Source organism: Rhagoletis zephyria, unplaced genomic scaffold (genome assembly GCF_001687245.7).
Source record: "Rhagoletis zephyria isolate East Lansing unplaced genomic scaffold, Rhagoletis_zephyria_1.1 Rzeph_scaffold_08302, whole genome shotgun sequence".
NCBI classification, from domain to species: Eukaryota; Metazoa; Arthropoda; class Insecta; order Diptera; family Tephritidae; genus Rhagoletis; species Rhagoletis zephyria.
In genome coordinates this window covers 12,617-27,791 of record NW_016165382.1, presented here as the reverse complement: position 1 = coordinate 27,791, position 15,175 = coordinate 12,617, and the positions used below count along the sequence as shown (strand labels likewise).

The 15,175-nt window shown below is 38.1% G+C and overlaps 1 protein-coding gene across 1 annotated transcript; it reads right to left on the bottom strand.

Annotated features, from left to right (window-relative positions):
• Nucleotides 1-12,207: 12,207 nt before the first annotated feature.
• Nucleotides 12,208-12,576, bottom strand: LOC108374951 (salivary glue protein Sgs-3-like). Its single transcript, XM_017631012.1, has one exon. It carries the CDS (start codon nt 12,574-12,576, stop codon nt 12,208-12,210), a length of 369 nt encoding a protein of 122 aa, XP_017486501.1.
• Nucleotides 12,577-15,175: the final 2,599 nt, after the last annotated feature.

Below are 15,175 nucleotides of genomic sequence, written 5' to 3'. Positions count from 1 at the left end.
TGCCGTTTATAGCTTTTCGTAATGCCGTTGTTATTGTTGTTGTAAAAACAAGAATCAGCTGGTGTGACAGTCCTTGACCATATATAGATTACGTTAGACCTGACTTTCGTGAGAACCTTAGTATGCCGTCGAGTTCAGTACTGCCGATTGTATATGGATCGAGCTCGTACTCACTTCTATAGCACCCTACTAGGAACTGCTTACTTATCATGAAATTATGCTCCCTTGGTGGTAGCATTGGGACCTCACTTCTAAATGTGAGGTTCAGTTGACATCAGAAGGCATACCGTGGCTATCTGTAGTGCTGTCATATGGCATGTCTGTAGCTACGTTCACTGCGTCACACGGGCATAGCTTAGAACCGTTCGGGCAATGTTCTTATACGTTGCTAACAGCGTTTCCCTCTCTTTGCCCCAATTGCTGCCGGAGAGCGATTTGCGGTTGTTTACGCCGAAAAAGAGAGAAGGCTGTCGAAGTTTACTCTAAGGATTTTCGGGATAGTTCGTCTTCGGAATTGATGTGCCGTCGATGTGAATATGCAATTGTAGCCGTACCTCTTTCGCCCAGAAGGTAAAAAGGTGAAGTATAGAGAAAGTTGGGAGAGGTAAATGTTTAGTTTTGTGCGTTTTGAGCGCAGGTCATCAATTCCATTTAGAGACGCCATTATCGAGCAATTGTCAGCGTAAGAGGTGCCCTTTGGTGGTTGGGCGAATATGTAAATTAAATAGCAGCAGAGAGAGGACACCAGCCTGTGGAAATCCTTGTTTAATTGTCCTGGATGTTGAGGTTTTATCTCGAAAAATAACTGACGAGTGTCGATCACTCATATAATTCGCCTGCACCCGTTTGAGCACCTGCGGAGGAGAGAAGATCCCTATATCTTCTAGTATTGGGGAATGGCAGATTGTGTCAAATGCCTTTGGTAGGTCACACGCTACTAAGACTGTTCTCTTTCACGGGCGGTTGCGGTTAAGGCTAAGTGTTAATGACGTTAAGTGCAGCAGCGAACTTTGAGGAAGGCATTCTGTTAATTCGCTAGAGACTGCTGCCGATATTGGTGTATTGGTGGATCGGTCGGTAGCTTTCAGTAATGGTACGAATATTGGCGGACGCTTGTAGATTCACTGTTGCACGCCCAATGACACTCAGTGGCTAAACGAATAATGGAATAGAGCATTGCACGGCGGTGCGGTTTCCATCGAAATTGGAAGTAGTGGCAAAATAAGTTAAAGACAAGATTAGGAAATTTACCCAGATGAGCATACTGACTTGGCTGTGGTTGGAACATACCCTCCCAGCTTTGTGAAATTTGTTAGTTTTCATTTGTATTTTGATTTGCTTGGCGCAGTTTGCCCTACCCAAATAAGTACTAGGGATGTTATTTATTCACTTTTCACGATCCCGGGATTTTCGGGATGTCGTTAACATAATCCCGATATCGCGGTATTAGTCCGGGATTTAGATATTTACTACTTTTCATTAACTTAAATCGAAAAAATTGCTTCTATCTCTCCTACCATAAAATAAATAATAAATAAATGGGTTTGAAACCTATTTTTTGTAAGTGGCGTTTTTACTTTTTCTCTCTTATTTAAAAAATTCTATTCAATGTAAAATAAAAATATGGGTACCAAATGAAAAATGACTTTCCATTAATAATAGATTGGCGCTTACGCATATGTTAGTGTTTGGCCGAGATTCTCCTCCGACTTGTGGCGTGCGCCTTGATGTTGTCACACAAAGCGGAGGGACCTACAGTTTTACGCTTCACAAAGATTCCGCCGCCACCTTCACAGACTCTCGTCCTATGAATGGTGTTATAGGAGCCCATTCAGCACCACCAGTAGACAAAGAGCCCAGCTGCCGCGAGGGATCCGCTTAACTCTGGCTCAAGGAATTGCGAAGGTTCGCTCCATGTCACCAACCATCTCTAAGCAAACCTACTTAACCCAACTCAACTAACACCTCAAAAGGGAACGTCGCTTTAGGTGTTAGCCCTCCCTTCACACGACTGTTGCCCTCCCACTGTTTCGGTGCAACAAGTTAACGGCTGTCTGTATAAAAAGGCGTCTATGAGTGTGTTCGTGTTTAATATTTACATTAGAATACAACCCTGCAAAAAATGCGACTAATCCGGCATGAATCCGGGAGCAATCGCAAAGGAACAGTACAAAAATTCTAGAAAAAAGTGAGAAGCAACAAACGCATTAGTGAAGCGCTTATTTAGAAAATCAAAAATCACCAGAGAAATTTTAAACAGAAAATGACCTGAAGTCAAATTTGAAACTGACAGCAATAAAGTTTGCGTTAAATAATCAACGCAAAAAAATAGACAAACAAACAACAAAAGGCAATGTCCAACTTTTTAATTGAAATTTGAATGGCACTGAAGCAAAGGTAGTCGTAATATAAATATTTTTGAATTTAAACAAAATATGCCAGATGCACTCTTTAAATCAAAAGAAGATATATGTAAGTAGTTGATGGATTTCGCAAATTCTAACTGCAACTGCGCAGAGCTCGGTGCATAAATGACTTGAATAGCAATAAAAAAAAAATATGTAAATCACAGTTGTAAAATTAACAGACATTTAATTAAAGTTGAGTTGGGCTACTNAAGTTGAGTTGGGCTACTAAGTTTGAGGCTGCCCGGTAATAATAATTTTTAACTATTAATCCTTGTACAATTAGGCGTTTTTAACAGATTTGCATCACGCGCACACTGCATTATAAGCAATAAAAAAAAAAGAAAAAAGTTTGGTCAGTGTAAATGTGTGCGAATTTGGCTATGCACTTTCATTTGCGCCATTTCGCAATTTCAAACATTTTGCTTATCAATGACAGCTTTTCAAGTTTTTTGTTAGTGAAATAAGTAAAGTGCAACATAGACAACATAGCAACATCACTTGCATGGCAAACAACGCACATATATATGTATATACATAAATGTACGTATGCACATATGTATATGTGGCATGCAGCCACACATTTTGGTCACTGCAACGAAATCTCGTGCTGCCTGTCAATCTATCAATGTTTACGCATTTGACAGCTGGCACAAAAGCATGTACATATATGTGTATGTGTATGTGTACGCGTGTGTGTTTGTCGTTGTGCCTCTTGCTTTAAAATGTTTGGCTGTTTATTGTTTTGACGCCTTTGGTTTTTGGGGCTATATTCACATACATACATATCGTCACCTTAAATGCAAAAAAGTCGTAATTAACATATTTTTTTTTGCACAAAAAGGACGCGGGGACTTGTAATTNATTCAAACATTTTGCTTATCAATGACAGCTTTTCAAGTTTTTTGTTAGTGAAATAAGTAAAGTGCAACATAGACAACATAGCAACATTACTTGCATGGCAAACAACGCACATATATATGTATATACATAAATGTACGTATGCACATATGTATATGTGGCATGCAGCCACACATTTTGGTCACTGCAACGAAATCTCGTGCTGCCTGTCAATCTATCAATGTTTACGCATTTGACAGCTGGCACAAAAGCATGTACATATATGTGTATGTGTATGTGTACGCGTGTGTGTTTGTCGTTGTGCCTCTTGCTTTAAAATGTTTGGCTGTTTATTGTTTTGACGCCTTTGGTTTTTGGGGCTATATTCACATACATACATATCGTCACCTTAAATGCAAAAAAGTCGTAATTAACATATTTTTTTTTGCACAAAAAGGACGCGGGGACTTGTAATTTGATGAAATAAACCATAAACAGTCAATAAGAAAATTTTAAATTTTTTGTTAGTTACGATCTTTTGCATTTCTGGTCATACATACATCCTTGCTATATGCCACGCCATGTATGTACGCATGTACATTAGGGTGGTAAAAAAAAAAAAAATGCATGTGGGAAAAAGTAAAGTCCGGATAAAAATTTGCTCCCGTATTTTTTTATTTTGAAGCCAAGAAATATTTAAAACCGTTTTTCGTGGAAATGGTATAGGATTCTTGAAAATCAATATTTCTCGATCGGAAAACTCTTTCTCTTCAGGTGACTTGCAATAACTATTGAAAATATTGATTTGCCAGAATGCTATACCATTTGTACGAAAAGTGCTTTTGTCCCTATATAAAATACATGGAAAACTTTGAGTGCTTTGAGCCACCTCTATATAATATTTTTTGATTTTAAAATAAAAAAAATTTTGGGTATATTTTTTCGGCATAGAACGCTAGGATTGTTCTGATTGGTGAGATTATAAAAATTCCGACTTTACTTTTCACATGCATTTTTGGACCACCCTAATGCACATACAATGCACGCATGAAAGTACGTGTTTCCGATGCCATAAATGCAGCGATGTTGGCCGATAAAAATCGCTCCTAAGCATGGACGCGCGTGTCCAAAGAATTCTGACAGTCCACGTCGATTTGTGTTTTCTTCTTATTGCACCTTTTTTATGTACGTAAAAGCTCAGAATGCTATAAATACATATGTATGAATGTAAACATATGTATATGAATGTGTGGTCGACTTGCATTTTGAAATCATGTCGTTATGCCGCTGAATTTTGACAACCACGTCACTTTTAGTCGACATGGCGGGAATTTCGGCATAGGCTATTCATATGAGAAATGAATTCCCAAGTCTTGTACTGGGAGGTATTTTTTTTGTTTTTTGTTTTTTAGCTTATAGGGGCACAATTGAGTAGTGGCTGTTATTCAAAATCACGATGTCACGGTGCCACATATTTAACGAATTGATGAAGCCAGTCTGGGTATTATTTCAATAGGATGCTATAAGTGCGCTTTTATGTTGGAGCTACGATAAGAGCTAAGCTAAACTGAGATAGATAAGCAAAGAAAATTGTAGCACTTATCTGCCCTGCTTCACTATATATACATATATAGGTGAGACTTCCATACTTTTGCTAGACACTTATTTCCAAGGCAGAATGTACTCCCTCCCCTTTGGTGAACTATGGTTATAGATGAACTTTTCTTCTTACTGAATGGCCAAAGTTTCTAAATGCAAGGATATGCAGACGTTATGCTCACCAAATGATTTCCAATCGGATGCAACACAAGTCCAGCGTATCACAAAAAGTTTATGCGACATTAAAGGATTGCCTATTTCTAGCACTAAAACTATTGTGGTTTCCTTTGCCTGGAGGAAAAAGTTATCCATGACTGAACTCAATTTTTGTCGGCACAATAATAGGGCTTTCAAATGAAGTAAAATACCTGGGATAGACAATCGCCTGAAACTTCCATTTAGATGCTGCAATGAACAAGGCATGGAGAGCTTTCTTTCTTTGCTTGTACACGACTTTTTGGAAAAACTTGTGGACTCTCTCCCTACTATTTTCCATGCGGAGATCCATGCGATAGAAATTTTTTGGCAAATAATGTCTCAGAAGGAGAACAGCTTCTAAAAATATCTGCATTATGTGGGACAGTCAGGTTGCCTGGCTAACGCTGGCTGGTAGCATCAAAACTGGTAGGCAACTAATTCAGCAGCCTAAATACACTTGGAACCAAGAATACAACATTACTGGGCTTTATTCCGAAAGTATAATTTGAAGGAGGGTTACAAACTTATTTTGGATTTCAAAATCAATTTATTTAACATGTTAAATGAAATACTTTGATATGGGTAACGTTAGAGATTTAAGTAAGTTTTATTTTAAAAGTATTTGTCAAGAGGGTTCCCATCAGTTTAGTAAATCAAAATCCATTTAATTGATCTTGTTCTTTATACAAACTTGAAGATAATCATTTTTTAAGATAGACGTAACACCATTTTCGGCCAAAAACATGTGATTTTGTTAAGGCATATCACGAAAAAAAGTTTAACGTGTGTCAGTTTTATTTGAATACTTATGCCATGAAAAAATTTTGGGTGGTGTTTGTAAGTACCAAAATAAGAAGAGATAGACCCATCAAAATGCATACTTAAATGATCAGAACGGCGATCTGAGTCGATTTAGCCATGTCCGTCTGTCTGTCTGTCTGTCTGTCTGTCTGTCCGTCTGTTTGTATGCAATCTAGTCTCTCAGTTTTCGAGATATCCGGATCAAATTTGGTAGGTGGGTGTATTTTTATAATGTATTAATCATTTGTCGGAACCGGAAGAATCGGACCACTATAACATATAGCTCCCATACAACTGATTGTTCAGATATGAGATTTTTCGTTATAACTTCTCCATTTATGCAGCTGGGAACATGGCATTCCGCAATATTTCCATCCATTATCAAAAACATGCTTACAGTGAAAATGGCGAAGATCGGGTCGCTATAACCTATAGCCTCCATACAACCGATTGTTCAGATTCGAGATTCTTTGTTATAACTTCTCCATTTATGCAGCTAGGAACATGAAATTTTGTATTACTTCTACCCATTATCAACAGAAAACTTAGAGTAAAAATTACAAAGATCGGGTCACTATAACCTATAGCTCTCATACAACTGATTGTTCAGATATAAGATTTTTCGTTATAACTCCTCCATTTAAGTAGCTAGACACATGAAATTTTGCACTGTTGTCACTTATTATCAAAAGAATACTTTCAGTGAAAATGGCGAAGATCGGGAAGCTACAACCTATATCCACCATACAACTGATTGTTCAGATATGAGATTTTTTGCCATAACTTCTTCATTTATACAGCTAGAAACATCAAAATTCGCACCGTTTTCACTCATTACTAACAGAATACTTACAGTGAAAATAACAAAGATCGGGTCACTATAACATATATCTCCCATACAACTGATTGTTCAGTTATGAGAATTTTCGTTATAACTCCTCCATTTATGCACCTAGGAACATGAAATTTTGCAATACTTCCACCCATTAACACCAGAATATACAGTGAAAATAACAAAGATCGGGTCACTTTTACATATAGCTCCCATACAACTGATTGTTCAGATATGCGATTTTTTGTTATAACTACTCCATCTATGTAGCTCGAAACATGAAATTTCGCCCTATTTTCACTCATTATCAACAGAAAGTTTACAATAAAATTAACAAAGATCGGGTCACTATAACCTGTTTATTGCCCCCATACAACTGATTGTTCAGATATGGGGTTTTACTGTAAAACTCCTTTATTTGGACAGCTAAAACCGATAAATTTCGTAAGCTATTTTTTAAATAATAATACAAAGTCTACTGAGAAAATCGTCAAAATCTATGCTGTATAATCTTAATCTCTTATACCACTGATTATTCAGATACCAGTTTTTGCAATATACGTATCTCCTTTATGTAGGAAGCTAAACCCATTAAATTGTGTTACCGGTTTACGTACCGATCACACAGTAGTGAAAATCCCTTAGAGTGGTGCTATATAAGGTATATCTTCCATACCTCTGATTGTTTAGATATGATTTTTTATATATGTATCTCCTCTATCTATGCCTGCTGTGAATATATAAATTTATTCAAATGCAGTAATCTGTTAAAGTAAAATTTTCAGATGCTCATGAAACGTATGAAGTCTTCGGCATAGCCGAAGACAGCGCTGCTCTTACTTGTTATTTTTATACTATATTCTAAAGCCCCCAAAAGACGACAGCCACCTTGCTAACAAAGGGTTAACTTTATTCGAGAACAAAAAAGTTATAATGTTCTGTGAGAAATATGGGTTCGAGTTCTAGGGGAGCGGATTTTTTTTTTATTTTTTCTATTTAACTTTTTTAATTTTCTTTTAATTTTTAGATTTCATTGTCCTAAAAAAAATATATACTTAGTTTGATAGTTAGAAACACAATTTCTTCTTATTTAATTATTAATTTTTTTATTTCATTTAATTTTTAGGAAGGAAATTTTATTCTTTTCTTAATAAAATTAGCTTTTAATTTTTAGATTTTATTGTTTTAAAAAGTAAACTATTTTTTTGTTTATCTTCATTTAATTTTTAGAAGCGTATTCTATCTATTCTAATTGTCTTTTTTTCTTTCTTGGATTTTGTTGTTTTAAAAATAAATTTGTTTTAATTGGTTTTAATTTGCTTTTTTCTCTTCCTTTAATTATGTTTTTTTTTTAATTTTTCGTTTTTATTGCTTTAAATAGAAAATGTATACAATATATATATTTTTTTAATTTTATTTAATTTTTTAATAATTTATTGCTCAAAGAAAAACGGAATAACGCTAAGGCCTCCTAGATCTTTCAATTGGTCTTTCGAAAGACAGCAAACAGTTTCCAGAAGTTGCCTGTTAGTTAAAATTTGGCACAAACGTTGCTCTATTCAAATAACTATCTGAGTAAGAGTATAATTCTATAGCATTCAGTATAATTAATTGAGATGCAGCCAAAACGTTTGATGGTAAAACGTTAAACTGTATATCATACGGGCGGGACCCGAGACAAGAGACTAGCTCTTTTATACACACATAAGTGAAACTAGATAATTAGTCAATCGTCAATAGAACACGAATGTGCACCAACAAATGCATATCTATTTCGTAAGCAATGTTAGTGTATACGTATTCCTATGCACTTACATACATATGTATGTTTGATACTGGAGTCATTCATAAAATGCCAAACTATCGTAACACGTCTGGCTTGCCTACTATGCCGTGGGAATTCGCTGTAAATTCATATGCTTTTAGGAGCAAATCGCATATGAGTGAGTGGGTGTGAGTGGATTAGAGTGCCGAGATGTACATACATACATATGTACATATGTATGTATATGTGAAAGTGCTGCCAAAACAAGCCCACACACTACAAAACACGATTATGCACATACCTATGAATACTCATGAATAACCCGTTCATTGGAAAGCATGACGCGTATTTCTTTTCTTTTTTCTTTCTTCATCACTAAATATCAATGTATGTATGTAAGTGGCAGGACCGAGTTGGTGAGGGCAAGCAAATATGTGCTGAATCTGTTAGCTTCGTTGGTTACTTATTTGATTGCCATAGCTGTGTTGACTGTTTCTGGGCGAAAGTGATGAAATTCAAATGAATTGCGACAAGCAAAGCTGTAAAAGCGACCACACTGGCAAACAACAGACGGCGAGGATGATGACGACGAGGAGCTGCTCCTTCACAGCTGTCCAGGCAAGTTGAGGCTGTTGCTGTTGCTGAGGCTGAGTTAGTGACGCTGAACGAACGAGCAAACGAGTGAATGAATGAATGAATGTCAAGTGTGGTGATATATGCAACATAACAACAGAACAATACAACAAGACGACAACAAGCAGCAACAACAAGAGATCAACATGGCGCAATAAAACTGACTATGGCAGTTTTGGTGTTTTGGCAGAATTGCGCCAAGCCAAACTGATGAAGTTGATGCTGTCACATATGACACAAATAAACACAGCCACTTTCATGATGGTAACACGCACATATACATATGTGCACATATGTATTTACCTAGGAATGTGTGTATGTATGTACGTTCAATGTTTAGTGTTTAGATGGATGGATGCGGGTAACAACATGTTGACAGTCGAAAGCGACAATGCGTTTAGAACGAGCAGATGTACAATTCGGAATTGTGGCACCAGCAACATTTCAACATAGTAGCAGCAGCATTTAGTGCTTCCTACAATGGGTTGGAAGTGGCAAAAAAACGAGTGAAAAATGTGTTATAAAATGTTGCTGCGAGCAAGGAATAAAGCATGAAAAAATTAGAAATTTTTTAGAAACTCTTTGCCCTTAACTATGTACATAGAGAGAAGTTACACAAAACATTTTGCGGTTTTATTTATTTTTCTACTTTTTTATTTGTTTTTTTTCGGCGTAATTTTGCAGAACTTTCTTTTTCCTTCTTGGGAACTCTAGAACTATCGAAAAGCTACTCAGAATAGTTTTAGCTTTTATTTTTTCAAAAATTTTGCTTTTTCGAGCACACACCACGCTCCCCTTTCAAATAGTCCCACTTTTCTCCATGAGTATGCGATTGCGTTCGTATAGCCCCATACTTTGTTCGTATACTCTACCATGAACATTTCCAGAGATATGCAGTATGACAATTTTGGTTTGTATGGAAGGTGCCACACCCCCTTCTCCAATAGCCCCCTTTTTCTTCCTAGGGTATTGAATTGACTTTATATTTACCCATACTAAGTTCCAGTACTTTACCATGCAAATATGCAGTATATAAGAGAATATTCACAGTTCAAAAATTTTGGCTTTATTGTGTGTATTCGTCAGAATATCTATATGGATTGAAAAAGTTGCGTAATAAAATCTGCGTTTTGCTAACTTTAGTCCTGCAATTGTCACGCCCATTTCTTGGGGGTTGCCGCCTTAAAGAAAACCTTATTACTAAATATATCTTAACATAAGTTCTCGAAAACAAGTTCCAAAAAATTGTTGACTCTCACCAAGTAAAGCATCTCCTCATAAAGAAAAATATTTTAAAAATAGCTCCTGAAAAACGCCAATTTTTTTCAACCACGATCTGTATAGAAAATTAAACAAGAATTACGATGGTGTAATTTTAAATCACTAATTTACAGGTCGTCAATATGCAAATCAACTTCAAAAAGTTCCACTGGTAATAGCTAAGTTAGCTTTAGGATGATCTTGACCATCTTATAAACGATGAAGTCTGGGCAGAACCCGAGATGCAACGTGTGATTAGTTAGAATCACGAAAAAATTCAAACTTTGACAGATCTTATCTCCGAAGAAAAAAAATATATAAAAAAATTTTTCGAACACTTATTAGCTCATTTCACGTATAGAATCCATAAAAAAATTTGAAGCTGGTCATTTAGATGGAGATTTAGGAAAATTCAACAAATTTTCATCAAAATTTCAGATTATTTAAAAATATTTTTAGGTACGCAGTTCAATAGCCCAAACAATTTTAGACTAATGAGTCCGCCATTTATAATTTTTCTAACCTGACCTCAGATTCGTATTAAGCGCCCCCAGGAATCCCAGAGGAAAACATTTCTAGCGGACCGAATCGATTTCAATTTTTTGGCCGCCATATTGGATTCGCCATTATGAATTTTTAAAATCATGATCGTAACAGTAAGAATCTGCTGTTACTTTTCCTTTCTCAGTGTTGGATACTACGATGTCAAAAAAGTTGTAAAGCAAAATCTAATTTACGGTTAGTTTAGACGCCATATTTTTGAAACGTTTTCAATGGGGGGCGCCTATGTGATCATTTTAAGAGCTTATTATTTTTAATCCGCCCTGTAGAATTTGGCCATCGTACTGTACCGGTTGACGTGATGTGGAAATGAATTTTACGCCCCTTCTCTTACATCGCTATTTTCGGCACATTCCCGGTCGTGATCTAAGCGTCATAGTAAACAAAAAAAAGTAATGTTCGTACAGAAGTTGTGGAGAATGAAATTCTCTATAACTTTGGCATTTGAATATGCTACGTCTTTTCAACAGAGATGGTTGAAAAATGGCAAAAACCGTGATAATGTAAAATTTTTTCCCAGTTTTTGCAATTAAAAAATGCGGGAAATTAAATTCTCTATAAATTTGTATTCAGCACTTTTTACGAATAATGCATAATAAGCTTTGCAAATTGCAAAAAACCCCAAAAAAACATAAAAGCCAAAATGGCGGAATGTTCCCATATTTATGAAATTTAGGCGCAAAGCTGTTGAGCCATGATCTTTGTGTCAAATAGAAGTAAATTGCATCAAAAGTTCGCTACTAGAATTTTTCTTTTTAGCAAAAGTCTAATTTTACTGGGCTACTAGCAACTAAACACTGTGCAGCAGCATGTTATGGCCAAGAATACCAGCAACAAATAAGCCTGATTGCGCAAGTGAAGTACTACACCAAAAACAAAACAAAACAAAACAAAACAACGAGAACTAAAATTCAATGGCAAAAACAATGCAATTAATTTCACTTACAACAGCTCACCGACAGGATGAGCAGCAGCAGTGCAGGTCGCAGTAGATGGCTCCTCAACAAGAGGAACAGTATGGCCCATAAAGACTGCAGCTGTAGGACTAGAATTTGTGATGCTGCTGGCCACCAAAGTGGTGGCGCTGAAGCTGCTAGTGTTGGTAGTAGTGGTGATGGTGTTGTTGGTACACATATCTGCGGCTATGACTGTTCATGCACAGCGCTTCGCTGCTGTAGGTGTTTGCTGGTGGAGTTGGAGTTGGAGTTGGAGTTGGAGTTAGAGCCGCCTCTTGATGGACTAGTTGCTCTTGCCCGCCACTAATGCTTGTGATGATGATGTTGACAAGAAGCGCAATGCGTTTGTTGCTATTGCTATTGCTGTTGGCGTTGTGCTGTTAGTGTTGTTGTTGTTGCAGCTTGATTTGTGCTTTCCCACACAAAACAGCCGAGGTGGCCAACTGTGGTACTGGCCGTGTACGGTTTCTGTCGCCGCTTCCTGACAGTTTGCTGCTGATGAATTTCATAGTTGTTGATTTTATGATTGCCATTTCCATTTGTTGAAGTCGCAGTTGATTTTGCTGTGCCGTTGACGTTTGTGCTTGTTGAACTGTATGTAGTTACCGTTGAAGTTATGACGATAGTTGACGTTGTCATTCGTTGTGTTACGGTTGTTGGCCGTGCGGTTGTTGTCGGTGGTGGCGTTGGCAGCGATGGTGGTAGTGTTGTTATTGTTTTTGCCATACTTATTGCTGTCGTCATACTCGTTTTCGTAATAGTCAACGCTTTAGACGTCGTTAAAGTTGCCTCCGTTGCTGTCCAACAACAAGCTGTTCTAAATATCAGGCATATCAAGGACTCTTGTTGATGGCAGCAGCGTTGTTGTTCCTGTTGTGCCAGCTACTGTCTCTAATGCTTGCGAACTGCTTGATGTATTGTGGATCTTTGGGGCTTTTATTAGTGTTGGTATTGCTGTTGCCAACATAGTTTTGCTGGCCTCTGCTTGATTGCCATTACTATTTACGTTTAACAACCTTTTACCATTGTCAACTACATACAAATTTATTGTTGTGCAGATTTTTTGTTGTCTCTGTTGCTATTGTATTGTATTTATTATTGCTGCTGACAGGTGAAACGACATCATTCTTCGCACATATTGTTACCGCAATGGCACTACAAGTCCCACCGACCGCCACAATGGCTCTCCTCGGCATAGCTGCGATTGTTATCAGTGTTGCTGTTGTTGTTGTTGTTGTTGTTGCCGCCACTGCTGTTGTTTTCCGCATCATCATCATCAGCAGCAGCACCATCATTGTACATGTCAACATCAACAATATAGGCGTCGTTGACATCTTGAGAATCCATCAACGAGGTCGCAACTCTACTGTAACGAATGTCAGCAACAGCAGCAATTGCGGTTGCTGCCACAATTCGTCTCGCTGTTGGTACTTTTGAGTGTTAAGTGTAATGTTGTTGCTGCTGTTGCTGAACATAGTCGCTGGTTGGCGTGGTTGAGCTGGCGTTTGGAAACTCCTTTTCAGTGGCTGATTCGCACTTGACATTGTTCATTGTGGAATGGTTTGAGGCGTTTGATTGTTCTGTTACTTATGGTGTTGTTGTTGTTGTTGTTGTTTATGTGGCTGATATATAGCTATTCTTTGCTCGAATGGTGGGTTATTTAAGTCAATACGACTTTTTAATGAAGTTTGCAAACTAGTACTCGAATAACTTTCATCCTTGCCATATTGATTTCTTCTGTCCTTTTTTGACTGCCGATAACTCTATGAAGCTTTAGATGGAGATTGCGGGCAGCCGGCGATATGTCCTATGGGAGCTTCAAATTTATTTAGGGCTTTTTCCTTACAATAAATTTCTCGTCGTCTTGGTATGGCGGGGAAGTTTAAATTGTGTCGTAATATACCTCATAGGTGGAGTGCATTGGTGAAGTAAGAGGGAAACCCAGCATTGCATCTTTATGCAGCACACTTCTTGACGCTTCAAGATGAAACGTTGCTGTCGCTGAGGGATGCAATGCCGGGACTACCGCACCAACACTGCCCAAGCCAAGGATGAATGGCCAGCGGATAGTAAAAAGTGGCTTGTCGCTAACGGTCCCCTCCGATGCCCGGGCAAGGCCGGTTGTAGAAGTGCCTTTCCAATACATACCTACTCTGCGGACGAGTTACGAACACCTTCCGGACTACTCGTGGGACCACAAATGGAAACAATCAACAACAACAGAAAGAAAACTAAAGCGACAACAGCAAGAACAAAAACGCAAACCAGCGGAAGATGTGACGTCGTCGGAGGAGGGGCAGCTCCTACTATGGCAGCGAACCAGACAGCGATTTCGTCTGTTGGTTCCCACCAATGCACCTCAGCAGAAAAAGCGGTAAGCCGCGTCAAAACGGAAGGTGCCAGCCATAGTACCGCCGTTTTGAAATTACACCATTATAGCGCCAGTAATGCTAGCCATAGTGCATCGGAAGAAAAGCTAACATGCATCAAGAACGCGGTCGGCACCAGCGGCATCCAGCCGCAAAAGCACAAGCACACTCAAACGCGTTCATGATGCTACAGTGCCAGGTGGCTCTGTACATGCTCGACAAAATCCAGAGAAATGCAGCAGCAGGACGTGTAGACAAGCGCGATGAGGAAGATAAACTCAGATATATGGGCAGAGTAGAAGAGTATGAGAAATTTCAAATGAAACGTACTGACACGATGGTAGCTAGCAAAGCTCTCCTGGCTAAATCATCTACGGTAACTCAGTCTAAGCTGATCAAAGAATGCAAGACGGCGCTACATTCGGCGTCTCAGTCAATGTCGAACTCTGATAACTGGGCTTCCGGCCATATTAACATAGAAAGAAACGAGAGAGCAGACAAACTGGCGAAGGTGGGAGCTTATTTGGATGAATCTGTAGCGGTGATACCACGTTATCCCCGCAGGCAAATACAAATAGAATTCCACTTGCACCTTTGGAAAAAAGCAAGGACGGCGGTTCGTCAAAGTTCTAGACTTGCAAGATAATACGAAAGCTTTGGCCTGGAAACGGAGAGACAAGTGTCAGGATTGAGTATAGTAGTGCAACTGTAACTGCATATGCAGAAATATGACTAGAAGGAAAGAAGGAAATGCTTTCTGAACTACCGAAAACCGGAAGTTTATTGAGAACAAATAAGTGACGAGTTTGCCGAAAATCCGAGGCGTTTTTTACCAGCACAAAAATGATTGATTAAAAAATGTGAGACAAATTTTTTATTATACATCCTGGCTACGCGCTTGAGAAGCGTTTCGAAATTTTAACAGCTTTTAAAAGCAATTATATGCGTTATGTCCG